Source organism: Anastrepha ludens, chromosome X (assembly GCF_028408465.1).
Source record: "Anastrepha ludens isolate Willacy chromosome X, idAnaLude1.1, whole genome shotgun sequence".
Lineage (NCBI taxonomy): Eukaryota > Metazoa > Arthropoda > Insecta > Diptera > Tephritidae > Anastrepha > Anastrepha ludens.
The window spans coordinates 77,392,506-77,420,069 of NC_071503.1; the positions used below are offsets into that span (position 1 = coordinate 77,392,506).

Sequence of the window (27,564 nt, forward strand, 5' to 3'; positions counted from 1 at the left end):
TTTGCCAAACTTTATCAAAGGCTTTTGCAATGGGGAGGTATACAGCTACACAATTTTTTTGTCATTCATATCGTTAAGTATATTGTTAGCAACCCTGTAGATTTGTTGCACTGTTGAGTGTTGTCGTCAAAATCCGAATTGATGGCTTGGTATCACTTTTTTTGCTGTCAAAATTGGTTCTAGTCGGTCGAACAATATATTTTCAAACACTTTTGAAAGTATTGGCAATAAGCTGATGGGTCGATATGAGGCAGTTTTGGTGGCATCTTTTCCTGGTTTGGGTATGGCGGTAGAATATGAGAAGTATGTAGTCTCTAACATGCAATTAAATATATTTCTTATGAATTGCAATGCTATTTCAGGTAACTCTTTTAAACTTTTTCCATTTAGTAGGTCATATCCTGCAGCGTTTTTATCGTTTAGCTGTCTTTTTTGATTTTTAATTTCGCTTATGGTGGTCTTTCTTGTTTTGATTGGCGGAACGTTTATGATGTTATCAGATTTAATGTTAATGTTTTGATTATCCATTTCGCTTGTAAATGTGTCTAAGAAGTATTTGGCTAGGGTATCGGCTTTTCCTTTGCTTGTTTTTGCCCATGTGTCGGCTTCTGTTTTGATGGGAGGTTTATGTATTACCTCGCCATTAATGTGTTTTGTTGCTTTCCGTAAGAAGTAATTTGTAGATGCTGCTGTTCCCAGGTTTGCCATATAATTTTGAAGTTTACTCTCCTTGTGTTTTGTAAGTAATACTTTTAGCTCATTTGTCGCCTTATTAAGTCTGGTTATATCTGCTGGATATCTGGTGGTTTGCCATGTTTTGTGGAGTTTTCTTTTTTCGCCGATTTTCTCTATAATGTAAGTTGGGATATTTTCTTTATTTGTCATTTTCGGTGTTGGTGTAGAGGAAACAACTGTTTGTATTACGCTCTCATTGAAATATAATTGGCCAGTAAGTTGGCTCACCTGTGCTAATAAACCGCTATTATTTTTTCTAATGACTTCAATTAATTTCCTCCCTTTTTTATTTGTGAACCTTGAGCCCCGAAGTATGTTTTTAGCATTGTAGTCTTCTCCGGCTAAGTAACGATTCCCTAGCGATTTTAGATAATACAGGTATTGTTCTTATGTGTTGTTATATTTGGGGGGACAGTAGACTGCAGATATTGTTATTTGCCCTTTTGTGTTTTCTATGGCTATTGTGGTGGCTTGGATGTTTTTTTCTCTGTATACCTCCAGTTCAATATTTCTTTTGATAATAATTGCTGTCCCACCGTGTGCTTTGTTGTCGGGTTAATTTGTGTAATGTGTATTATAGTTCGGTATGTTATCAAAAGTTTTGTTAATGGCAGTAGTCTCAGAGATTAACATTATATCGATTGATTTATTTATTAAAAATGATTTAAGTTCCAGAACGTGGAGATCAAGTCCATTCGCATTTCATATAGCTAAATAAACTTTATTTCTCTTGTTCATCTAGTTTAGTAACGAGCGTTGTTAATATGTTCATCATACTTGTCATTTGGGTTATTAATTGTCTCATCATTTCTTTTAGTTCGATCATATCGTCGTTATTTTTCGTTTGATTCGGTTCTTTTGGTGTTGTGCTGATTGTTCTTGCCTGGGCGTATGTTATGCCTGGCACCACTCGAGTTGTATTTGCGTTTGTTTCAATTGTCTCATTATTCATTTGTTATTTTTCATTTTGTATACTTGTTCTGCGTAGTCCGGATATCTCTGGACTTGTAGGGCTTTATATATCCCACATCCGCGGTAGTTTGAGGTATGATTTTCACCGCAATGTATGCATTTTATGCTATTTTTATTATTGTCTTTAATTGGACACATAGTTGTTTTGTGTTTGCTTGCACATTTTACACACGTTTTGTCTATTTGACAGTAATTTTTCGTATGGTCGGATCTTTGGCAGTTTGTACATTAGTTATATTATATATTTTTTTGTTGTTATCCTTTGTTTTAACTCAAGTGAAAATAGTGAAAGTGGTTGTTTTTTGCGTTCTGAGTTGGTTATTTGTATGTTATGAATGTTTGTTATTTCGTGACCTATCTCAGCTAGTTCTTGTTTAATATCTTCTGTGTCAGTTGAATAGTGCATATTATGTAGTATTGCTTTAAATCCTCGTTCATCTTTTGGTCTAAACGTGTAGTACTTTGTTCCTTTTTGTTTAAGTAGTTCTATCATTTTTTTATAGTGTAAAGACTATTTTGGTTGTCATTTTATTTCGTGTTTGCTAAGTCGTAAAATATATTTGGTATCGAATCGCGTCAGCTAGAGCTTTTATATTTTCGACACTGAACGTTTTTGCATGCGTGGAGTTTGTTGGCTGGTATTCGGGACTGTCCCACTGTCGCTTTGTTCTTCTAATATATCGTCGTCCGTTAAGAAAGCAAACGTGTTTGAAGAGGCTGGATTGCCCAGCCAGTACTCTTTTAGTGTTGTCTGTGTTGTATTTTGTGCTTTGGGTTTATGTTTTCGGCTGCTCTTAAGCTCTTCCGTTGGTTTGTTTGGTGATGGGATTTCACGATTTCTTTTTTGACTAAGCTGCTCTTTACAGTTGGTATAATTTAAATTATTTGCATATAGTACTTGCGTGTTTGTTGTTAGTGATGCAAATGTGGAGGCGATCGCTTTTGTGGTAGTATACACGGTGGTTGTTGTGGCTGTTGATACTCCGGTAGTTATGTATTGTTGTTATTGTTGTTGTAGACCTTTTAGTGGATGTCTCATCAGAATGTGAATTTGGAATAGTATTGTATATATATTTATAATTGGCGCGTACCCCCTTTTTGGGGTTTTGGCCGAGCTCCTCCTTCTATTTGTGGTGTGCGTCTTGATTATGTTCCACAAATGGAGGGACCTACTGTTTCAAGCCGGCTCCGAACGGCAGATATTTTTATGGTAGTCACGCAGCAACCCATTCGGCTACGGCGGCCGCTTAGTTGGAATAGTATAGGTTTATTTATTTTTGTTGGAGAGAGAAGAAGTTGGTGAGTGATTGCGGTAGTGCATTAAGCAGTCCAAGGGAGCGTATCTGCTGGATTTACAGGTGATGCGGCGTTTTTTGTTTGTTGACTGTCTATTAAGGAGGTAAAAGAGGAGTCATTTCTATTCTCACTTGACATTTTTTGACTACGCGTACTGAGCAAACACATTTGAGAGAGCGCACTGAGATTGTTTTTATCCGGTGGGAGTTTGTTGTCAATACGAGCATAACTCGGTGTAGGTGGTGTTCGCTCTACTGGCATAACAGGATAAAATTTACTTATCTTTTTTGTTTTATTTATTCTTTTAGTGGGATTATTTTTGTTGATTTAAACTGTTCTGCGATCGGCAATATTTTGGTTAAAACGTCTATTTCGCTGGTTGTGGTATTTTTATTATTTCTTTAAGCACAGATATATGGTAGATATTGGAGCGTAAGAAAAAACACGCCTCCACTGGTGTACATACTAATATTGAGCTGCCATAATACAGACCAATCACTGGCAGAGTCAAGCTCACCGATGATAGGTGGATCTTTACTGTTGTCATTATTATTATTATTATTGCGAGCGTTGAAAATTATAATTACGCGACAGAACTGAGCAAAACAATCAGTAAATTTCTCAATTTTGTGGAGTGGAATTCCTCTTATAATGAGATCTGATGACACTAAAGCGTTCTGACAGACTTCGACTTGTTTACTAAGTACTCGGGCATCATTACGTAGTTGTTGTACTCTCGCGCATTCTTTCAACTCTAGCTTCAATCATTGAGTAAGTAATAAAATAGAGTCACAATCACTCATTTTTTGGCAAACGGCATATTGATGCAGTCGGGTGAAAAGAAAAGGAAGGGCATCGCGACGAGCTGTAGAGTCGAGCAACGATGGTTTGCTCGTATACAAAAAAGGAATGCGGCACGAATGCTGGAAACAGCCACTGACGTTATACGCAGTCCCCTGTCAGCTACTGCGATCAAACTAATGGGAACAAAATAAACTTAGAAAAATTATAATTTTTATGAAAATAACTTTGAAACACTGTTGAATAATGTTAATTATAGATAAATGAACTATTTTCATTTGTCGGTTTTAGGCTTTGGTTTATTAAACAATGAAAAATTGTAACTGATAACGCGGATGTGTGAAAAAGTGTGTAACCAAAAATAACAAAGGCAACATTGTGTCGATACAAGCAGATGCATATGCATTTATTTTCCCAAATTTGTTTACAAACATATTAAACACGGAAATGGCGCTGAACGACGAGCATCTTGTATCGCTAGTGCAAGTCAATAAAGAATTATGCGATAAGAGTAATCCTTTCTATAAGTTCCAGGAAAGGAAAAGGTTGGAGCTATATTTATTAGTATTTTAAATTTCATAACAAAGTTATTTTTAAGGTGAGCTATGCTGACAGAGGTGGTAAACTCTCCGCGATCGGTATAGCAGAAAGGCCAGGAAATCTGAAGCACCATCAGCCAGTGGAGCAGAATACCAGAAGCCGTGGTATCTACTTGAAAGCATGATATTTTTAAGGCCACATGGTATTCCTCGACCGTAAGTATAGTTGGAATATTTTTATAAAGTCATAACTAATAATGTTTTCTTAAAGAATTAGGTGCTCAAAAAATGTGTGCCCAGAAGTGGCCTCGCTTAGGCCTTCAATTGTGATTTCTATGCCCTCACCGTTGCCACCAGAAGAGTGTATTGATGATGTTGATTCACCATTGCCATGAATATCAATAACTCAACCGACATCTCCATCACTTGCTCCACCCCAGTCACTGCAACCAAGCAGAAAAAAACGCGACAGAAGTGCTGCGGTTGAAAATGGTATTTTCAATCAATCTCTTAAGAAAGAGATGCACTGAAAAAGAAAATAAATCAAACAACTCAGCGAACTCATTTGGTAATATGATGGGCTCAAGTGATGCAAAAATGAGTGCAGCTAAACATGTCCGGACCATGTAGGGAATACTGGAGATCACGATTCAAATACAGCAGGAGCCGGAATGAGGGTTCGTAGTTTTTTTATCTTCGATTGAATTTTTTTAAATTTAGTTTTAATATTCGTTGAATTTTAATTTTTATCTTTTATTGAATTTTTTTAAGTTTAGTTCTGAGAAAACTTGAACTTTGAATTTTATATGTTATAATAGAAATATTGTTATATGTTTCTAATAGAAGTATTGGTAGTTAGTAAGAAAAGACTGAATTTCGAATATGTAAACTTTGTACATATGCGTATACCTGAATGCTGGGATTTTTTAACTATGTAAACTTTGTACATTTGCGTATACCTGAATACTGTAATTTTTTAAATATGTATATATTGTACCTGAATTCTGCAATAATAAAAGAACTAACTGAAGAATGAAAATATTTCCAAATATTTTTAACTGCATAAATTTACAGTTGGACTTTATAATTGTAAGTATATTTATGTATATAAATTGCATTTCTAAGAATTTATAAATAAATAAACATAAATAATAAAATAATTTATTATATATATATATGTTTCAATTCACATGTGTTTGAATTTTATGGAAAGGTCTATGTCATCTTCGTATGGTAAAGGTCCTTCATTTATGAAATAATCAGCAAGCCTATCGCGGATATTAAATGCATTTGTTGGGGTTCTCCGACTTGTAGTCCACTTACGGGGTAATGAAGATTCATTATTTATTTTTCGTCGCCATTCCCCATAATGAACGATGTTGCCTGGTTCTTGTCGATCAACATAATTTTCAGGGCAATACCAACGATTTTGATAAAGTTAAAAAAATGTGAAAAACAATGCAGGCTAGCACTACTTTTTCGCAATTTTTAGGGTCGCATTCAATCGTCGTGCGACGAATTCTCCATCGCACCGTTAATATTCCAAAGCTGTTCTCTATTACTCTACGCGCTCTTGAAAGGCGATAACTAAAAATCCGCTAGGTTCTTGGTAAGTTAGAACCGGGCTATTGACGCATCAAGTTTTTCTCAATGCGAATGCAGCATCGCCAACGAAAAAATGTGGTAAGGACACGTTTCCAAGACAGTCGGTTCTACGTTACCGAAACGACCCGTATTTATATCCGGCCAAGGACTGTCGCCCCAGCAGCATTTCCCGTATGTAAGTATGGGGAATGTTTATGCTGCTACAACAACAACAAAAAATTTGGTAATGGTTGGGGCGATTTCATAGATATTCGCGCGGGGGGCGGTAGTGGCAAAGTATTTAGCATCAAGTTCTGTCCAAATGATGAAAGTTGAAAAATATATGTATTAGGTGAAATAGCTTATTACATTTAAATTTTATTACATCCGTCACTCTGACTACCATAACTCCCGATGCGTACTGCAGTGAAAGTATACTTGGCATCACAAACGGATTTCAGAACGATGCTAAAGAATTTTTTGTAGTTGTAATACATCGAACTTGACTTAGCTGGACATTTGATTGCAACATGCTTGCCATCGACTGGACCAACACAATTTGGAATGTTTCACATATCAAAAAAATCTTTTCGAATATCCTTGTACTGGGATTCTGTAGGTTCGCTCACGTAAACTGGAGAAAGTAGCCGCCAGATAACTTCACAAGTTTCCTGTATTATTTCGCGCACAGTTGTTGCACCTAACTTATAACTCCATGCAATGCTCTGCACTCCATGCAAGGCGTGTGACAAATATCTAAACAACCAATATGAAATAAATTTTAATCGATTTGAAGCCTCGCTTTCTCAATATACATACAACAAAACTGAAGCTAGTCTTTCCTCAGGACCAATCCGCTGTTTTGGCTTCCTTACGGAACTACTCACTAATTTTAAAAGCAGCTCATACACAGGCGGGGACATCCTTCTGTGTGAAAACAATTCATCAGACTCCAACTTGAATTTGATAACCACTTGTGCCCCAATTCCTATTTAATAGCCGAACTTTATACCTTCTGCCTTTTTTGGTCCTTGTAGTTTTTATATAAAATATATAGTTGAAATAAATTAAGAAATAAGTTGTTGTTGTTGTTGTTGTTGTTGTAGCAGTTCCTTTGCATTGTCAGTGTAGCGTAGGCCCAGGAAACTAGCTGTTTCGATGGGCTGGGTCCAGAGGGAGAGGGGTGTTAGATGAGTGGGTTTAATGGCGCATGTGAAAAGGTGGTTAGTGTCGTGCGGGGTGCCTTCACATGCTGGACATATGTTTAGTATGTCGAGGTCGATTCTGGGTAAGTAGGAGTTTAACCTGCTATAATATCCAGAACGTAATTGTGCCAAGGTTACGTGGGACTCTCGGGGAAGTTGGAGCTCCTCTTCCGCGATTGGTGGTAGTTGGACTCCGATAACGGCATTCGGGGTCGGCGGGTTAAGAAGGTGGTGAGAGTCTCCCGATGAATGTCGTTTATGGCCTGTCTGTACACTGTCCGATCCAGTAACTGTCTGTTTGTTTTGTCTGAAATCTCGTCCGCGTAGTTGAGGAAATGCCTCCTGTTGTGCCTGGGAGGTGGCTCAGGCTCGAGTAGGTGTCTGCATGGATGAGGCCTGCGGTAACACTCAAGCGGAAACTGCATGCTGAGCAGTTTGTTATGCTCCTTAACAGGCAGAATTTGGGCATCCTGTCACGGTCTTTAAAGCAGTGTTTTGGCAGGTCTGAAGCTTCGTCCACTGCGAATCACTGGTTCCAGGCGACCAGACAGGCGCAGCATAGTTTAGAACCGGTCGGCCTATTGCTTTAGAAGTCGATAGCAACATTTCTTTGTCTTTGCCCCAAGTGCTGCCGGCAAGCGACTTGAGAATCTTGTTCCGATTCTGTACTTTAGTTGCAATAGCGGTTGTATGCGCTGAGAAGGAGAGCAAGCTGTCAAAGATAACTCGCAATATTTTGGGGTTGCTAACCGTCGGAATTTTTGTATCATCGACTTTCACCTTGAGTTGTAGCTTGACCTCCTCTGTCCAGGTGGTGAAAAGGGTCGCCGTGGATTTAGTGGGGGAGAGGTGTAAATTCCTCGCAGTGAAGAAGCGAGAAAGACGGGCGAGGTAGTCGTTTACCTTGGAGCATAGGCCATCAATGTCATTGCCCGACGCCATTATCGTGCAGTCGTCGGCGTTTGAGACCAGGGAGATTCCCTCTGGTGGCTGGGGGAATTTCGAAATGTAGAAATTAAAAACCAAGGGTGAAAGGACACCACCCTGCGGTGCACCTTGCTTTATTTTCTGCTGTTTAGATGTTTGGTCTCGAAATATCACCGACGAATGACGACCACTCAGGTAGTTCGCGGTCCACCTCTTTAGCCCTGGCGGGAATGTCGACTGGCGTGGCTGACTGTCCTCTCGCAGGGGCTGTTTTGGCTGAGGCCGCGGTTTACCTGGGTGTTTATGACGATGAGTGCCGTGGTGGTGCAGAGCACTCTTCGGAAACCATGCTGGTGCGAGGCTGGAGTCAAGTGTTTCGCAAAGAGTGTGCGTAGAAGGTCCTCAAGAGACTTCACTACTGGGGAAAGGAGAGTTATCGGAGGATAAGACTCCCCTTGGTTAGCGGGTTTCCCTGGCTTCACCAGTGGGACCACTCTCCCTAATTTCCATTATCAGGAATGATGAGAGTGGCCAAAGACAGGTTGAAGATCTTGGTGAGAAATTCTACTCCCAGTGGACCCAGCTTTTTCAGCATCACCATGTTTAGTCCGTCAGGGCCAATGGCTTTAGATGGTTTCGTGTGTTTAAAGACCTCCTGAACCTCGTCGCTGGATAAAGCAAGTGGCGCACGGTTGTTTGTCAGTTTGTGCAGCCGTTTGGTGGTACTACGTCTGGATCTGTCGGCCGGGGGACGCAGAATTAATTGCCGGCTAAAATAGCACCCGTATTTCTTCGGATCCGACGAAGTACGACCGTTGAAGGTGATATCCACCTTGTCGTTGTGCTTCGTCGGGTTCGACAGGGACCTTACGGTGGACCAGAGCTTGCTCACACCAGAGGTGAAGTTGCAGGACTTCAGATGCTCTACCAATTTGGTCCGCTTATGTCGGGTTACCAGTTTCCGGATCTCCGAATTGAGACCCTTTATTCGAGGATCCCCGGGATCGGCCTGGCGTAGGCGATCATGCTCGTTCGCCAGAACAGCTGCTTCAGCTGGGAAATTGGGACGTATGTCCCTGATCCTTCCAGCGGGTATGAAGCGAGCAGCGGCAGCTGTCATCGCCTTGCGGAATGCGCGTTTGCCTGCGCGCACATCGGTGGGAATGGGGAGAGTGGCGAAGATGTCTTCAGTAAATTCCGCGAATCTGGTCCAATAAGCTTTGTTGAAGTTGACGTATGGCCGGTGATCCGCGGAAACAAAGTCGGCAGGTTTCTCGATCGAGACGGGAATGGGCAAGTGGTCTGATGCAAGCTATAGCATAGGCCGCCAGATTATGCTATTTATCAGACCTGCGCTAGAAATTGTGATATCGGGCGAGCTTCAACAATTGCCCACTTCTCTGGTAGAAGCGTCGTCGTTTACAGTGCTGAACGTCGAGTCGTCTATCTGCTCTGCCAATAGCTGTCCCCTACGATCATTTGGTAGGCTTGAATGCCAAAGATTGTGATGCGCATCAAAGTCACCTACTACCAATCGGTTTTGAGCCATGATGAGCGTACCAATATCAGGGTGATATCCTGCCGGGAAGCAGGTGACAGGGGGTATGTAAATATTTAATTCAAGGGGTGAGGGACGCGTGGTGTTGTCTGCGTTGGTTCTCCTGTGCTTTCCGCAACAGTTGTTGTGGCCTGACGTTGGCAGACGGCCGCTCCGCAGAGGGCGGTTGCGGGTGCAGAGCTCTGCAGCAGGGGGCAACGAAGTCGCGTTTCCACTCACGGGTGGTGCGCAGGCCAAAGCACCTCCGAAAATGGCACCGGCCGTTGCAAGAATTGCATTGGACTGTTGTCAGGTTCCGAGGCACTCTGGTCTGACACACGGATCAGACTGTGTGGGGGACCAAGAGCTGTTGGTTTGTCCCCGCACTGGGATAGGGGCAGGAGGGTTGTGGGTCGTTGGGGGAGTTGTGTGCTCATGGGGGCTCCTTACCGTTGAGGTGTTGTTGGTGACGGCAGTTTGAAGTGCCGGCACTGAGGGCGGTAGCGCCGTTGAGGCAGGGAACGCCTGATGGCGGAGGCATCACGTGGCCACATACCTTCTGGACCACTCCGTATGGTTCTTAAGGCCTGAACAGGTCTTAAGATGGCACCACCCGTTGCACTTAATGCACCTAACCGAGGTGGAGTTCGGGTGGAGCCGTTTGTGGCAGATGCAGCAGTAAAATACCTCTGGTCCAGGGTTGGGTTCAACGCCAGCCCTGAAGAGAAGTATTCGGAGCAAACGTGCTGCAAGGGGGATTGCTCCTGTGACGAGAGATTGGGGGTTGGATACGGTACACTAGACAGGGCTAGTTTACTGGGGCGGCAGCCCTTGGTCGGGAAAACCCCCGACTGGGGGACATCAGAATTCGTTTTAGAGGTATGGTTCCTTCGGCAAAGTTTCTTATTTTGACCCCTAGAATATGATTTTTATAGAGCAATGGGCGATTTTTTTGCCTCCTCACAAATCGATCCGGCCTAATGTACATATATATTTCTATTTATCTATAAAGGTGGATATTCCAAATATTGTACTTACAAAAACCAAATACCTTCATAGGCGCAGAAGCAGCATCCTCAAATGTTTTGTAATACATTAAAAACTATTTCCTTCATAAACGCAACCGCACGTTTCTCAAAGCAAGGCTCGTTCATTCATAAAACGAGACCACCACATCTTCCCCCACGCGTCTGAGTTGTCCATAACCCTTTTTTCCTTGAGGAAAACAAAAATGTTTGGTGAACCGTCAATTTTGGTCATGACAATTACCGGCATCTTCTTATATACACATAGTAGAAAAAGTCTGCGTTCACCTATGCAAATATTCTTTGCATTAGAAAAAGTTCAAAACAATAAATATTTCAGAAATTTTTTTTAATGAGTTTTATTAAGTTCACTTAAACGTAACTATCACACATATTTCGCTACCAATAACAAAATCAAATTTAAAATGAGATCACATAAAATTAAAAAGGCCATTCAAACTAAACGGAAAAAGTTTGCGTTCACTTCAATAATAATAAAATAAAAGGCTTAAGATCATAGAAATGTTTTAAAATTAATAGCTAGTTGGATATCCCCGGCTTTTTATGACTTCTAGGAGGCGTCTTTTCATTGATCCAACTAGGTTGGCTGTTATTTCTGGACTTATGGGTACCCATTCCTCTTTAAGCGCGTTCTTAAGCATTTCCTTGCTAGTTATTGTACGCTCTCGTATTTTTTTTTCCTAGAACGTCCCATAAGTGCTCAATGGGGTTAAGGTCAGGTGATTGTGGGGGTGTGCGAAGTTGTTTTGGAACATTATACAACAACCACAACCTAACAATCTCTGCTGTGTGTTTCGGGTCGTTGTCCTGTTGGAAAACAAATCTTTCACCGAGTCCCAGTTTGATTGCACTTTCTCACAAATTCGTTTTTAAAATATCGAGATAATCATGTCTGTTCATTATCGACTCAAAAAACTGCATATTTCCAACGCCCGAACTAGCCATACACCCCCATATCATGGCACCTCCTCCCCCATGCTTTACTGTAGGTACCAGATTTTGCTTTCCAAGTGCCGTTCCGTTTTTCCTCCAAATAATTTTACGACTTTTTATCCCGAAAATGCAATACTTGCCCTCATCTGAAAAAATCACACTATTCCAAAACTCAGGTGGCTTGTTTACGTATTCCTTGGCGAAAGCCATCCGCTTAAGTCGATTTACTCGCGATATGAAGGGTTTTTTTCGGGCCACTCTGCCGTGAAATCCGATTCTTTTTCGAATTTTTCTTACTGTATCTGGATGTACTTTCTTTTGGTATTTTACTTCTATGTCTTTTGAAATTCGGCTTGCTGTTAGTCGTGGATTAGAATTCACAAGAATAGTTATGTTGCGTTCTTCTCTTTCCGTCAGTTTTTTTGGATGCCCAGAACGAGGCTTAGACTCCAAACAATTCGTTTGCTTGAAGTTGTTTATCACTCTTTGGACCGAGGAGTATTGCCTCCCAGCAATTTTCGCGATTTCCCGATAGCTCATACTATTTTGCCACAAGCTTACAATGATTTTCCTTTCACCAATATCTATTTCTGAACACGACGCAGCTCAAACTCCAAAAAATTTTGTTCATAACCTCTATGAATAATTTTCTTTGAAATAAGTGAAAAGAAATAACTGAGAGTTTTAAGATAAACACGTTAAATTATTTTAATACTTTATAACAGTGGGTGAACGCAGACTTTTTCTACCATGTGTACATATGTATGCATATCCATATGTCTGTAAATTTGTCTTCTAAATAGGGCGATAAAATGGCGACAGTCGTAGCGCATGGTGATTGTTTTATCTGCTGTGCGCCAAATGCGAGGTATAAAAAAAGGCCGCCGTTAGCATAAAACAAGTTTACGCCTTCGACATTTCGTATTCGTATTAATTTCAAATCAATTCCTTTTTGTTCTCTTATAGAAGATAAAATACTTCATTAAGATATATTTTCACGTATGGGATTATCCAATTAATAAAAAACTGTTCGAAATAAGAAATATAGCCGTGGAGTTAGAAATTTACTTTGAAACAAGATTGCTGCTCCTTTTTTTGCTGTAGTGTATCTATCGTTAGATAAACCTTTTGCTTATAACAATGAATGACAGCAGTTTTAGCTAATCACTTGCTATCGGCTGAGTCGTACAGTGTCTTCTCAGTGAGCATAAATATAAACGTATTATATACGAAATAGAGACGTATTATTAATGTTTGTGGTTGATTGAAATACTTAAAAAAAAACATATTAACTCTCGTTTTATACTTCATTTCATCGAAAATATAAAATCTATGAAAAACCAAAAAACAAACTCGATTATTAAGGTTTCCACCAAGGAACAAATTTGTGTTAAAATTCATCCACTTTTGCCCACTGTTTATATTGAGCGTTTACTCTTTGTGTTTACGAGCAAAGCCATCATTGGTCGCCTTTATTACTCGACACAATGATTTGCATATCTTTAGGTTGAAAGGAGATGAACAGTATATTTGACTGCATACAAAATAATTTTTGTTCGAGATTGTGACTATATGTTATTACTTACTCAATGCCTCAATGTTTAAGTTTGTTAATCCCGCCGTCAACTCACCAATCCTCTGCATAACACGTTCTTCAGATTGAGACAACCGAGCTGTTATGTTTTATATTTAAAGTGGAGCCAAGCAGTTTGATTAGCGGGGTGATGTAGTTTTTCTAATCACACAATTACTGTTCATTTTGCACAAATTCTTGGTAGGTATTTAAAAAATGTATGTATTTATGGTTGTGGAGAATTCTGAAAATATTGGTTGCCGAAAAACACGAAAAATTTTAAAAATACTGCCGCGTTGAATCACACGTAAGCTTGCGAATACGTACATTGATATTTTTCGGGGAATAGCATTTGAGCTTGCAGCATTTTTTTCGAGCTCATATAGATCAGTGATAACAAAGTTTTCTTAGTCGTAGCGGTGGGTTGTATTTGTATCTTTTCTAGGACGAACTCAGTGATAGGGACGAACGGCTTGAAATGCAGCATAAGCGGATGTATCGAAACGGTACACAGAAGGATATATGGCTTTAAAAGAGAGGTAAACTACTGAATATTAGCCTTTTTCACCGAAAAAGGACTTCTAAGCAATGGAGAAATAGTTTATTATCAGATGAGAGCAGATTAACTTGACATTGCGCCGACAATATTCCGTGAGCGACTCGGGTGAGCTAAACGAAGTCAAGCCTCTTCAAAGCCAGAGGATTTGGATGGAATGATGGACACAAAAAAGTACAACGAACTTATAAAGAACTCCTTTTTTTTTTGCCCGCCTCTACGAGTTACAGAGTACTATGTAAAATCACTACTTTTTATGTCAGAGTTCATCTTATATATAAAATAAAGTCAACTTTTTGTGTGTGTTCGCTAACCGGCCGTGTCTTTGCACCGAATTAAACCAAACTTACACACATTGTTAAGTAGGTATTGAAGATGGTTTACGTATAGTTTGGATGCCTATTGGTGGATAGGGCTCGAGATATAGGTCAAAACGTGGACCCGGGTAACCTTCGGATGTGTATGTATAATATGGGTATCAGATGGAAGCTGTTGGTGAATGCTTTAGTTCAGAGTATTTTTCATGCCGCTCCGTGACTAGGATCTCGAGATAGAGACCAACACGTGGACCCTAGAATGTGTTTGTACAATATGGATATCAGATGGAAGCTGTTGGTGAATGCTTTAGTTCAGAGTATTTTTCATGCCGCTCCGTGACTGGGGTCTCGAGATAGAGACCAAAACGTGGAGCCTAGAATGTGTTTGTACAATATGGATATCAGATGGAAGCTATTGGTGAATGCTTTAGTTCAGAGTATTGTTCATGCCGCTCCGTGACTAGGGTCTCGATATAGAGACCAAAACGTGGAGCCTAGAATGTGTTTGTACAATATGGATATCAGATGGAAGCTATTGGTGAATGCTTTAGTTCAGAGTATTTTTCATGCCGCCCCGTGACTAGGATCTCGAGATAGAGACCAACACGTGGACCCTAGAATGTGTTTGTACAATATGGATATCAGATGGAAGCTGTTGGTGAATGCTTTAGTTCAGAGTATTTTTCATGCCGCTCCGTGACTAGGGTCTCGATATAGAGACCAAAACGTGGAACCTAGAATGTGTTTGTACAATATGGATATCAAATTGAAGCTGTTGGCGAATGCTTTAGTACAGAGTATTTTTCATGCCGCTCCGTGACTGGGGTCTCGATATAGAGACCAAAACGTGGAACCTAGAATGTGTTTGTACAATATGGATATCAAATTGAAGCTGTTGGCGAATGCTTTAGTACAGAGTATTTTTCATGCCGCTCCGTGACTGGAGTCTCGATATAGAGACCAAAACGTGGAACCTAGAATGTGTTTGTACAATATGGATATCAAATTGAAGCTGTTGGTGAATGCTTTAGTACAGAGTATTTTTCATGCCGCGCCGTGACTGGGGTCTCGAGATATAGGTCAAAACGTGGACCCGGGTAACCTTTGGTTGTGTATGTACAATATGGGCATCAAATGAAAGCTGTCGATAAGTGCTTTAATACGGGGTAATTTTCATACCTATTGATGACTAGGGTCTCGAAATATATGCTAAAACGTGTACCCGCCGTGTCTTTGCGCCGAGTTAAACCAAACTTACACACATTGTTAACACTTGATGATCATGAAAAAAGATTTTTTTTTAATTTCAAATCAACGCAAATGAATAACTAAGAAACAATCGTCAAAAAGAAAAAAGAAATTTATTATTTTTTCAATTAACAATCGCTCACGTGCTTATATTTTTCTTATACATTTAGGAATTTTCACGTGGTAAATTGGAATTAATTAATGTAAGTTTTCATCAAATTTAGTGTATTTAATGTTTATTACAGTACAAATGCCAAGACAATCTCGTATTCATATTAGTCGCTCGACAAATAATAATAGGCGCATGAGAAATGCTCGGAATAACGCGACATCAGAAAAACGTCAAGAAGAAAATGAAGCAAATCGGCAACGAATGGCTCGGTCCAGATCAAATCGACCAAGAGACATCAATTTGAACAAAGCTGCTATGTAACGGAACTAGACTTCTAGTCAAACGATTGATGAATAATGTTATCGAAGCAACTATTTTAATTGGCAAATTCAAGAATGAAGACGTTCTAATACTGAGAATTCCAATGATTCCACCTGAATTGCCATTTGAATTCAAGCGTTTGCAACTGCCCATTCGTTTAGCATTTGCAATAACTATCAATAAATCACAAGGGCAAACTTTAGAAATATGCGGGATGAATTTAGAAGAACCAGTATTCACCCATGGTCAACTATACGTTGGCTGTTCACGTGTTGGGAAGCCAACAGCATTATATATTTACTCAAAAACAAATAGAAAAACAAAAAATATTGTTTATGCCAAAGCGCTTGAATAAAGAATAAAGAAATAAATAATATGAAAACCATATATTTTCTGTTCTAAACCATATCTATTCTATTTTAGTGTGCCCAGCGAAGCGGGCGGGGTTTGCTAGTTTATTTCTAAAATATTAGTGACACACGCATATGTAGTATTAAGATGACTTCAGGTAATTAGAATTGCAAAACAAAAAAACGTCATTCGCTCTTTGGGCAAACAAGTGCATCATGACGTTTCTGATACGTCAAAAGTACACTAACGGTTAAAGTCAGCGAGCGTCACTAAAACCACGGATTATCCAGGAAATAAGAAGTGGAAAGGAGAAGATACTGTAAAAAAACACAATCGGGAGCATCAGTTGATAAACCGGCTTCCCCTCACCCGGTCCAACCGAAGTCATCAAACGAGTGAACATTGATCAAAATGACAACAGAAAACTGAAGATAAATATTAAAAAAAGTGTTACGGGAAGAGTGACCTCAAAGCTATTATTGAAGGGTGGCAGTGCTCATGCTGGCATACTGAATAAAGTCAAAAGCGATATTCACGGCTTTTTCTAATTCAATATCGAAAATAAGAACAACCCAAAAAAAAGGTTCTTAATCGAATTAAAAGCTTGCCAAAAATCGAGTGACCTTTTTTATTTATTTGTTTAAATCTGTGATTACAAGAACCTTACAGACTAGATACATATTTATATTTAAAGCCTTGAGGTTCAAAACTTTTACAGATTAACATTAATCTAAATCTAGATCAATCTTAAAATTAGGACGCATATAAAATACATGACCTAAGATGAAATACTAATGATGTAGCGCAGAGAAAAACATACGTAAATATTTAACTGAAGACGACCTTGATTGCGTGAAATCAAAATCTAAAGCATTCAAGACTAAAATTAGTTCAGCACAAGTTCTTGATGTGGGAGCATTGACACCATAACTATTTCTAAATAAAATTATATTGTAAATAATTCCGAATTGCAAAGAATTCTAGAAGGAATATTAAATTCGATCTTTTCTAAAATAGAAGGGCCAGTTATTACATATGTTAATAACAAATAAGTGTAGGAGTATGGTGTTAGGAAGAGGGGGTGAAGAGAGGGGCTCGACAGCAAACTTTAGATCATCCCTTATGAATACTAAATCCAGTAAGCGATTGATACCTTTTTGTACTCTGTTAATCTAGCAGAAGTTATATGCGGCAAAAATGTTAAGCACCTCACATTCACTTTCGCTTGATACTCCATATGGTACTAATATCTTAGCATCATCGTCGAAACACCAATTAACATTGGTTAAGTTAAAGTCACTCAAAATAATTATGTTTTGACCGCCAGTTAGACTATCCAGTATTGTACAACAATTATTTACATGCTTTTTATATAATTCAATTGGGCTTGAAGGCGGTAGAAATAACGTTCGGTTCTATTGATGCGTGTTTAGATACATACGTACGTTTAGATACAGTTACGCATGGCTTGAACAAGGGCAGGTTTAACCATTTCGTACTACTGGCAACATCCAGTTCGCCCGTTGTTTTACGACCAATCACAATAGCGTTGGAAAATATTTTTCCTAGTGGGTATTGCATCTGTACATTTAACCCGTATAACAAAATTCATGTAGAGTACCTCCACTTCACTTTCAAATTTCTTTCGAATTCTTTAAATATATTTTTAATACTCAAACTCAAATTATGTAAACCATTTCAATTCACTCTACTCCTCAATTTCAATGACATAATTCTTTTCATTTCAACTTACTCTACTTTAATGACATAATTCTTTTCATTTCAACTTCAATGACAAAAGTTCTTTTCCTTTTTTTTTGAAACCCGAAACATAAGTAAACATATGGCACACACCAAATACATTTTTTTGTCATATGATACCCCACTCCAAAGCAAAGCCATAGCTCACTGTGAAGTAAGTTAACCTAAACAAAATTTAAGTCAACCTAAGCAGAATTTCATTTGTATAGTATTTTTAAGTGTTTACAATTTTGTTATTGATATTTACTTGTAACAATGTTTGATTGTAATTATGCATATTTTATTGATGACAAGGCAAAAAGAAAGTATAAAAATACAGTCATTCTATCAGAAGGCAGCTCAGTCTCAACCTGATAGTTGGAAGGCAGTCATTTGCCCTAACTGAATAAAAATCTTTTATTTACAAAGGAATCTTTAGTCGGCAGGTTTGCTCTAAAGCTCTTCCATAAAATAATAACACTTATACATTGACGATCCTGCATAACTTTTCATGGCGATCCTGCGGACGATCCTAAACGCTAAATAAATCATTAGTGCGCACGATCCTAAACGCTAAATAAATTATTAGTAAAAATGGCTGTCTGGGAAGGAAAGAAATACAAATTAGAAAAGAGTGAAAACTTCGACGAATACATGAAGGAATTGGGTGTCGGTATGAACTGAGGAAGGATGGTGATAATTATTCTTTCACCACTACCTCAACTTTCAAGACAACTACGATCAATTTCAAGCTGGGCGAGGAATTCGATGAAGAGACACTTGATGGTCGCAAATTCAAGAGCGTCTTCACTCTGGATAGTAACAAATTGGTGCAAGAACAGAAGGGTGACAAACCATCGACCATTATTCGGGAATTCACTGACTCCGAGCTAACGACTACTCTCACCCTCAACGACGTGAAGTCCGTCAGAGTCTACAAGGCTGTATAAATGCGCAGTGCGCTACATGCGAAGTTCAAAACAACAGTAACAAAAAGCTAAAGTAATCTAAAATAAAAAAATGCCACTTCTTGCGATAAACTAATAATTGAAAAACTAACTATCATACAGCATACATTGTACTTTATATAACTACATATACATATATATATATTTTGGATTATGAATATCCCAATTTTGTTTATGACTGATTATTTGCTGATTAATGCATAAAATAATGTAATCAAAAGTATGAAGTTGGTATTAGGTAACAATTAACTATTTTTATGTGATTAGGCGGCTAATTAAAGTGAAATAATTCTCAATATTATTAACGACGCGCACCAAATTGTTCACACATGCTATGATAAATATTGTTGAATAGAGATTTTTCGCTAATGCATTTAAATATATTAACAATTAATTTAAAATTTTTATCATTGACAAATATTTAAGCACAAAACCGGCATAAGAGCAGATGTGACTTTTTGCATTCAGTTAAATAAACATAAAATTGAATATTCGTGCACCTTAATGAAAAAAAAAAGTGTAGAATTTATATTAACTTTAATAAAATGCACAATGGTGTTGAAAAAAAAAATTATTGTAAAATAAAATTTTTTTTTTCAAATGTATTAAGAAAAAAAAAAAAATATATTGTATATATATGTATATCATACAATAAAATGAAATTCTATAATTACATTTTAAATGGAAAATATTGAAGAAATTGTAAGGACTTTGTCAGGCATATTAGTACATATTATAGTAAAACATGATATAAATAAATCGGTCATAGAAAAAGAACTACTCGCGATTCACTGGGGAACAAATTTCTTCCGTCCATACCTAATGGGTAGAAAATTCACCGTGGTAACGGACCACAGACCTCTTATCTCCTTATTTTCACACAAAAATCCTTCATCCAAGATGACAAGGATTAGACTTGATTTGTCAGACTATGATTTCGAAATAGTCTACAAGCAAGGCAAAATGAACACAAATGCCGATGCACTATCACGAATAAAGATAGACTCAGACATACTAAAAAAAATGATACCAACGAATTGTGATGACAATAATAATATGTTTGTAATAACAAGGGGAATGTCTGCCAAAAATAACACCAGGGTAGACAAGGAGAACTACAACTCTCATTCGAAGTCAGACCAACTTCACATTTGGGAATGTACGTCCACAGCCGATATAAGAAATATAAAAAGATTAAAATTCGTATACGAAGAAAAAATGAAAGGATTCGAAATACAGATAAATAAAAAAGGGGATATAATAGTCCGATATAGTGAGGAGCCTCTGAAATACGTTTCAACCATGGCGAAACTATCATCAATAGCGACTAAAAGAAATATAGAAAAGCTAGCGCTAGCAAAAGATAATTTATTAAGAGAAATGAATATTGAAAATTTTAAGAATGCATTCAACAAGTTACAAAGTGAAAGATTAGACCAAAAATTAAGACCCTTAAGAATAATTTTATATAAAGCCCCAAAACAAATTAATGACGAAGAAATTATAAAAAAATTTAATCTTTGAGTATCACAATTCAGCACTAGGAGGACATCTGGGTATAAGAAAAACTATCTTAAAATTAAAGCAAAAATACATATGGAAGAACATGAGAAAAATGATATATATGACGATATATAAACAGTTGTAAAGAATGTACTCGAAACAAGCAGACAAAGTACATAAAAGGAAAAATGACAATAACGGACACACCTAGTACAAGCTTTGAAAATTTAAGCATAGATACAGTAGGACCATTGATTATATCAAATGGTTTCCGATATATTTTAACGGTACAATGCGAACTGACAAAATACGTAATCTTATTCCCAATGAAAACTAAAGAAGCAATTTCTATCGCAAAGACACTAGTAGAACAGGTAATACTAAAATACGGACTTTTTAAAACATTAAAATCTGATCGAGGTACAGAGTTTGCAAATGAATTAATGAAAAATATATGCGAAATACTAAATATAAAGCAGACCTTTTCAGCACCCTATCACCATCAGACAATAACAGTTGAAAGGAGTCACAGAGTCCTAAATGAATTTCTGTTACACTTCGTAGAAAATCACGAATGGGACCAATGGCTACCTTATTTTGCATTTGCTTTTAATACCACGCCGAACATAGAGACGGAATTTTCACCGTACGAGTTAATATACGGAAAACTTCCACGCTTACCAACTTACATAATCGAGGACAATCAACCAGTATATAACTTAAACAATTACGCAAATGAGATGAAACTTAGACTAAAAGAGTCACTTCTTAGGGCACAAGAGCTGATAAAACTAACAAAACAAAAGAGAAAAGAACTATATGACAAGAACAGTAACACATCAGAATTAAAAGTATGTGACTGGATATTTGTAAAACTAGAAAGTAGAAGAAAACAGCAAAGTCCATATCATGGCCCTTATCTCATAGTGGAGCGTAAAGGAGTCTATTCTGTATTACAAATTAACAATAAGCTTAAGGAATATCATAATAATACCCTTAAGAAATACAAAATCACCTAAAACATTATCATATTAAATAAATTTAAGAAAAATTTATTATAAAACATAGAATTAAAAATAGATTTAGATATATTAAGAAACTTATAAAGTCATAAAATTATTTTTATTGAAAACCACTGAACTTGCAAAATTTAAACAAATTTTTTTAGCACAGTAATTTTCAATCTTAACCATAGGGGTGTAGAGTACCTCCACTTCACTTTCAAATTTCTTTCGAATTCTTTAAATATATTTTTAATACTCAAACTCAAATTATGTAAACCATTTCAATTCACTCTACTCTTCAATTTCAATGACATAATTCTTTTCATTTCAACTTACTCTACTTTAATGACATAATTCTTTTCATTTCAATTTCAATGACAAAAGTTCTTTTCCTTTTTTTTTGAAACCCGAAACATAAGTAAACACATGGCACACACCAAATACATTTTTTTGTCATATGATACCCCACTCCAAAGCAAAGCCATAGCTCACTGTGAAGTAAGTTAACCTAAGCAAAATTTAAGTCAACCTAAGCAGAATTTCATTTGTATAGTATTTTTAAGTGTTTACAATTTTGTTATTGATTTTTACTTGTAACAATGTTTGATTGTAATTATGCATATTTTATTGATGACAAGGCAAAAAGAAAGTATAAAAATAAAGCCATTCTATCAGAAGGCAGCTCAGTCTCAACCTGATAGTTGGAAGGCAGTCATTTGCCCTAACTGAATAAAAATCTTTTATTTACAAAGGAATCTTTAGTCGGCAGGTTTGCTCTAAAGCTCTTCAATAAAATAATAACACTTATACATTGACGATCCTGCATCACTTTTCATTCATAATCACAACAGATGCCAAAAATATCTGGTATACAACGTCGGTCGACGTCGGCAATGTGTGGACTTCTCAATACGATATGATACCTCCGATTTTCAGATTTAATCCTTTTTATGTTTTTCCTATATTTTCATCCTAACGTAGGTATGTAGTACATATGTATGTACTAACTTCTTCTGATGCAAGCGCATAATGCTCTATCACTGCAAGCATGCGCCTACTTGCAAACGTATTTACGAGGGCGTTTCAATAAGCACCCGTGTTTGATGATAGAGGGCGTTCTTGAGGGAAGTGGATGTTAGCATCGTGTTCTGCCATCTCCCAAACGATGGCAAAACAAATTTCAGACCGATTGATAGGTTAGTTTGGATTTGCCAGTTATTCGAGTAAGACGTGTTTCGTGATTTTCGTTAAGATGGGAAAAAAGCAGTATCGTTCGGTAGTTCGCTTGTTGTTTTTAGATGGGAAAAAGTGGATGCTGTCTATGGGGACGTTTCGGGATCTATGGCCACAGTTAGATATTGGTTCAACGAATTTAAACGTGGGCGAACATCCATTTTTGATGAGAAGCGACCAGAGCGCCCAGTGGACGTGATTACCGAGGAAATCATTCAAAAACTCCATAACATGACTCTCGCTAATCGATGAATGAAGGAGCGCAAAGTAACAGAGGCCATAGGTGTATCGATTAGAACGGCAATTAATATTTTACACGATAAGTTGCCGATGAAAACATTATCGGATCGATGGACGCCGCAATTGCTCACGGAGGACAACAAGCTGTTAACTTTGAAGCAGTGTTTGGAGCAATTTAAGCGAGATCCGAAGGAATTTTTGCGTCGAGTTGTCACCATTGATGAAACCTGGACTCATCATTACACACCAGAAACTAGGTAACAATCAAAACAATGAATTTATCCTGGTGAATCTGCTCCAAAGAAGGCGAAGACAGTCCCATCGGCCCGAGAGATTTTGGTGACTATGTTTTTGGGATGCGAATGGCGTCACCCTCACGGATTTTGTAGAAAATGGAAGAACGATCACTGGACAATACTACAGTGAGTTATTCGACCGCTTTCACTTAAAACACTAACACATTCATTGCGTTATGAATTGCTGCCACACCCACCTCCCTGCGACTTTTTCGTGTTCCCTAACATGAAGAAATGGCTCGCGGGGAAAAAATATAGTTCAAACGAAGAAGTCATCGCCGACAAATCCTATTTATTGGAGGGGTAAAAATGGCCGGAGCGTTGGGAGATTTATATCTTTCTAAAAGGGGACTATGTTGAAAAATAAAAAAAACATGTTTAAAAAAATGGTGTCTTCATTTCTACCACGGGTACTTATTGGACATGCACAAGAATGATAGAATACTAGATTGCGCCCATAAGAGAGAAGTAAATTTTGTGGGATGTCACGCTGATGCAGAAATGTGACAACGTGAGTAAAAATGCAAGAACAAATTACACAAATAACAGAATAAGTTGCTATGTTCGAATATAATAGAATCGCTGTGGGTGTGACGTCACATTGGTACAATTGGTGAGAGTGGAATAGCGATACGAGATGGGCGCCATCTTTATTCCTTAAATCGCGACTTAGTGGCATTGCGAAAATGCAATAACGAAAAATAGTAATATGATTGATACAAGCCTGTTTCACTTAAATAAAGGTAAACGAGATTTTGTATATTTCTAATTTTTATAGTCACAAAGCAAACACATGTCATCATTGCATTGGCGCAAGATTGCGTTCGCTCGCGATTAATTACGTTGGTGAGTGACCATAAGCGAAGATATTTCGTATCATTGCGTTCATTAGCTATCGAGAACGAAGGCAACTTTTTCACGAACGCTCGTTTGCTCGAACATTTATTGCGATTATAGCGATCTCACAACAAGAAGAACGTATTTTTGAGCAATCACTATCGTTGCGTATGAATTTTTCTGCGCCCGATGTTGTTGTTGTAAAATCATAAGCCCTCCCCATAAATGTTTGGGGAGTGCAGCTGGAGTGTCCTTGGCCGGACATAAATCCGGGTCGTTCCGGTAACTAGGAAATTTAGACCCCTGATCTCCCTGTTCTGCGTCGTCTCCTAAAGGTAGATCCAAGAATGTGGTTCATGTAGAAAAATATTCAGGAAATGTAATCTCCGTTAATTATTATTATGCACAAAAGGACTCGGTTATGGCGATCGGGATGTGACACAGAATTCTTTACAAAAAATGGACTCCGAATTGAATTTCTTTCTTTCTTTTGTTTTAATTTTATGCAACAGCAAAATCTTTAAATATGCCACAATACCTATAAGTATCTATTCGCTTTGTACGGAGAAAGCCAAAAAGTATGGTAAACCAGCGTTGTCTGTTTAAGTTACAGTCTTAGATTGTACGAAAACTTTCATTTCAGCGAGTTGTCGCTTATGGCATTTATTACGTTAATTGGTGATATGAAGGAATTTTGCTTTAAGGTCATTGTTTTAACAAGATTTTTCAATCTTTAAAGTTAAAGAACAGAAAAAGTTTTTGTTCGATCGTAGCGATCTCCACATTATTTCAGAAATTTTGCTTTTAATTCTAATGTGTTAATACTGTACGTACTTCTGTTTCAGGTCCAAGGTACTCTTGGCAAAGCAAAGGGGATACATTTTCTTGTGTGGGATGTTGGTGGGCAGGAAAAGCTTCGACCTCTTTGGCGAAGTTACACGCGGTAAGTTTGATTTAATTATACGCAAAGAAACCACAAAAAAAAAAAATAACGATCCCATACCTAGAGTTTAATCGAATAGACGTGAAAAAAAATTGAGGTCAGATATCCGTTTTTCTTCTTTTGTGTCGTTTACTGTCGCCTCTGAAGCAAAATTTTTTTTATGCAATATTTTTATGTAATATTTTTTTAGAACCATTCATCTTCAATTTAGGCAATTCACAGCTCATAAAAGTTTTAGAACGTCCTACGTTATGACTTTACACAAAACTAAAACTCTGAGCAGCTTATACTATATATGTATTAATAAGAACATGATAAATATAATACCATTGTCAAAAATAAGTGTATAAAAAGAAAAAACATCGTTAGTGCGGTTTTAAGCAGGGTTGGGCGTTTACAACATTTTTTGGATTGTTTACACTTACATTGTAAACAATTGTAAATAATGTAAACAATTGTAAACGTTTACCAGCATATGTCTAGAACTATATACGAACGACGTAATGAGCAAGCGCTTAATGTCTACTCTCTAGCAGCTTATTATTTGTATCCATATCATGACCGAAATAAGTTAGATCCTGATAAAACTGCTAATGTAACGGATTTCCTTTTTAATACTATGTGTGGAGAAGCTTTGCAGGAGCTTGACCTATTTCTGAACAGAAGATCCTACTTCGGCGTATTACAGTCAAAAAACTTGAGCGAAGATGCCTGTTTATATTGGAGAATGGCATCGATAAAATATCCACATCTGGCAGAAACAGCTTTGAAATTAATCAATATACCCACCTCTTCTGCGCAAATTGAACGCTTATTTTCGAATTGGAATTTTATTCATTCAGATTTGAGGAACAGACTCTCGTTTGCAAGGTCCAAAAAGCTACTTTTTATTTATTATCAAATGAAAATTGACCAAATCAATGAAGAATCGGACAGTGAAAATTAATAAAAATATTAAAATACTAAATATTAAAGCGTATTTTTAACTATTTTTATTACAAGCTTGGAAAACTGTTTGAAAAATAGTGAAAATGCTTAATTAGTAGTAGATTGTTTCTGACTCATAAAAAAAGCAAAAAAAATGAATTGTTTACAATTGTTTACAAAAATGAATTGTTTACGTAAACAATTAGCTTGTAAACAATTACATTGTTTACATGTAAACAATTGCTGTAAACAATGTAAACAGTTTACAGGCCCAACTCTGGTTTTAAGTAAAAAAGTGTATCACTCATTAAGCATGGCAAATTATAACTTATGAGAGCAAATATAACCCGAGCTAACTATGAGGAGAGTGCATAACAGAATTAGGAGATAGATTCTGAAAATTTCGCCAATGTTGTAGAAAAAACTCGAGTGTAAGGGAAATAAATCTATTATTATCTATTCGTATTGAATTTTAGATGTACCGATGGCATTCTGTTTGTGGTTGATTCGGTTGATGTGGAGCGAATGGAGGAAGCCAAAATGGAACTTATACGTACAGCAAAATGTCCCGATAATCAGGTAAAGCAGATATGTTATTTCCTTCAAGGAAAGTTAATAGTGTCAGTGGTTATAGGGTGTTCCTGTCCTAATACTAGCTAACAAACAAGATTTACCCAGTGCTCGTAATCCGAAGGAATTAGAAAAGCTCTTAGGACTGCATGAACTATTGTATCCTGCTGTACATCTACTAAATGCAAGTTCTAGCTCATCTTCAACTGGTAATATTGTGGGCTGCAGCAACAGTATAAACAGTAAGAATACATTTCACAGAAGTTTGACACCGATATCCCAGCATAGTAACTCGTTTGGATTTGGTGGTGAAAGTGGTATTACGAGAAATTTAAATATTAAATTTTCTGCGTCACCATCTACTGCGGCTACATCGCTAAATTTAATAGGACCTGATCCCGAATATGAGCCAAAGGATGAAGTTAGTAATACAAGCAACATAAATACATGCTCTGTGCAAGCTACAACTCTTGATAAAAATTTAATATATGAATCATCACCGTCAGAGGTTACAGCACCCACTGCTACAGCTACTAATACGCTGTTTTTGCAAAAGAAGCCAAATAAAGCCACTAGCTATTCTGCGGCATCTCATCAATTTAAAGGCTGGTATATTCAACCGGCCTGTGCCATTACTGGGGAAGGTCTGCAAGAAGGTCTAGAGGCATTGTATGAAATGATTTTAAAACGACGAAAACTTAATAAAACCTTTAAGAAAAAGCGGTAATATTTCTGTGCTTGCTTGTTTAAAATATTTCATATATTGTATCTAGCGGTATAGGAATCACACATATAATATATTTGTGTAATGTAAAGAAATGTTATTAAATTTTTCTGTTTTTATTCTATATTCATGAATTTAGACCTAGTCCGGAATTTTATTTGACGATATAAATCGCAGTGATATAAATGTATATATAAACGTAAGAAATATTTTGTTATCTATTACTCTTAAAAACCGATATTCACAAGATAAAAAGCGTATGAGCTATGCTTGACTTCAAAGTAAATAATTAAATAAAAAACAATGATCGTATTATCAATATGAGTATATAATATGGCGGCCGCCGCAGCCGAATGGGTTGGTGCGCGATTACCATTCGGAATTCACAGAGAGAACGTTGGTTCGAATCTCGGTGAAACACCAAAATTAAGAAAGACATTTTTCTAATAGCGGTCGCCCCTCGGCAGGCAATGGCAAACCTCCGAGTGTATTTCTGCCATCAAAAAGCTCCATAAAATATCTGCCG

At 37.4% G+C, this 27,564-nt stretch overlaps 2 protein-coding genes and 1 pseudogene across 2 annotated transcripts in view; all 3 read left to right on the forward strand.

The window, feature by feature from the left end:
• LOC128869547 (ADP-ribosylation factor-like protein 4C) overlaps positions 1-4,336 on the forward strand; it is a 110,841-nt gene extending 106,505 nt beyond the window's left edge. Inside the window, exon 4 of the mRNA XM_054112115.1 lies at positions 4,096-4,336. Coding sequence (XP_053968090.1) covers positions 4,096-4,110 — 15 coding nt within the window. The 3' untranslated portion in view covers positions 4,111-4,336. The remainder of the gene's footprint in view (positions 1-4,095) is intronic.
• Positions 1-27,353, forward strand: part of LOC128869545 (uncharacterized) — a 35,950-nt gene extending 8,597 nt beyond the window's left edge. The window contains exons 2-4 of the mRNA XM_054112112.1: positions 24,720-24,817; positions 26,221-26,323; positions 26,379-27,353. Of these exons, the coding sequence (XP_053968087.1) occupies positions 24,720-24,817; positions 26,221-26,323; positions 26,379-27,041 (864 nt within the window). The 3' untranslated portion in view covers positions 27,042-27,353. The remainder of the gene's footprint in view (positions 1-24,719; positions 24,818-26,220; positions 26,324-26,378) is intronic.
• On the forward strand, positions 16,648-19,140 carry LOC128869546 (fatty acid-binding protein, muscle-like; annotated as a pseudogene).
• Positions 27,354-27,564: the final 211 nt, after the last annotated feature.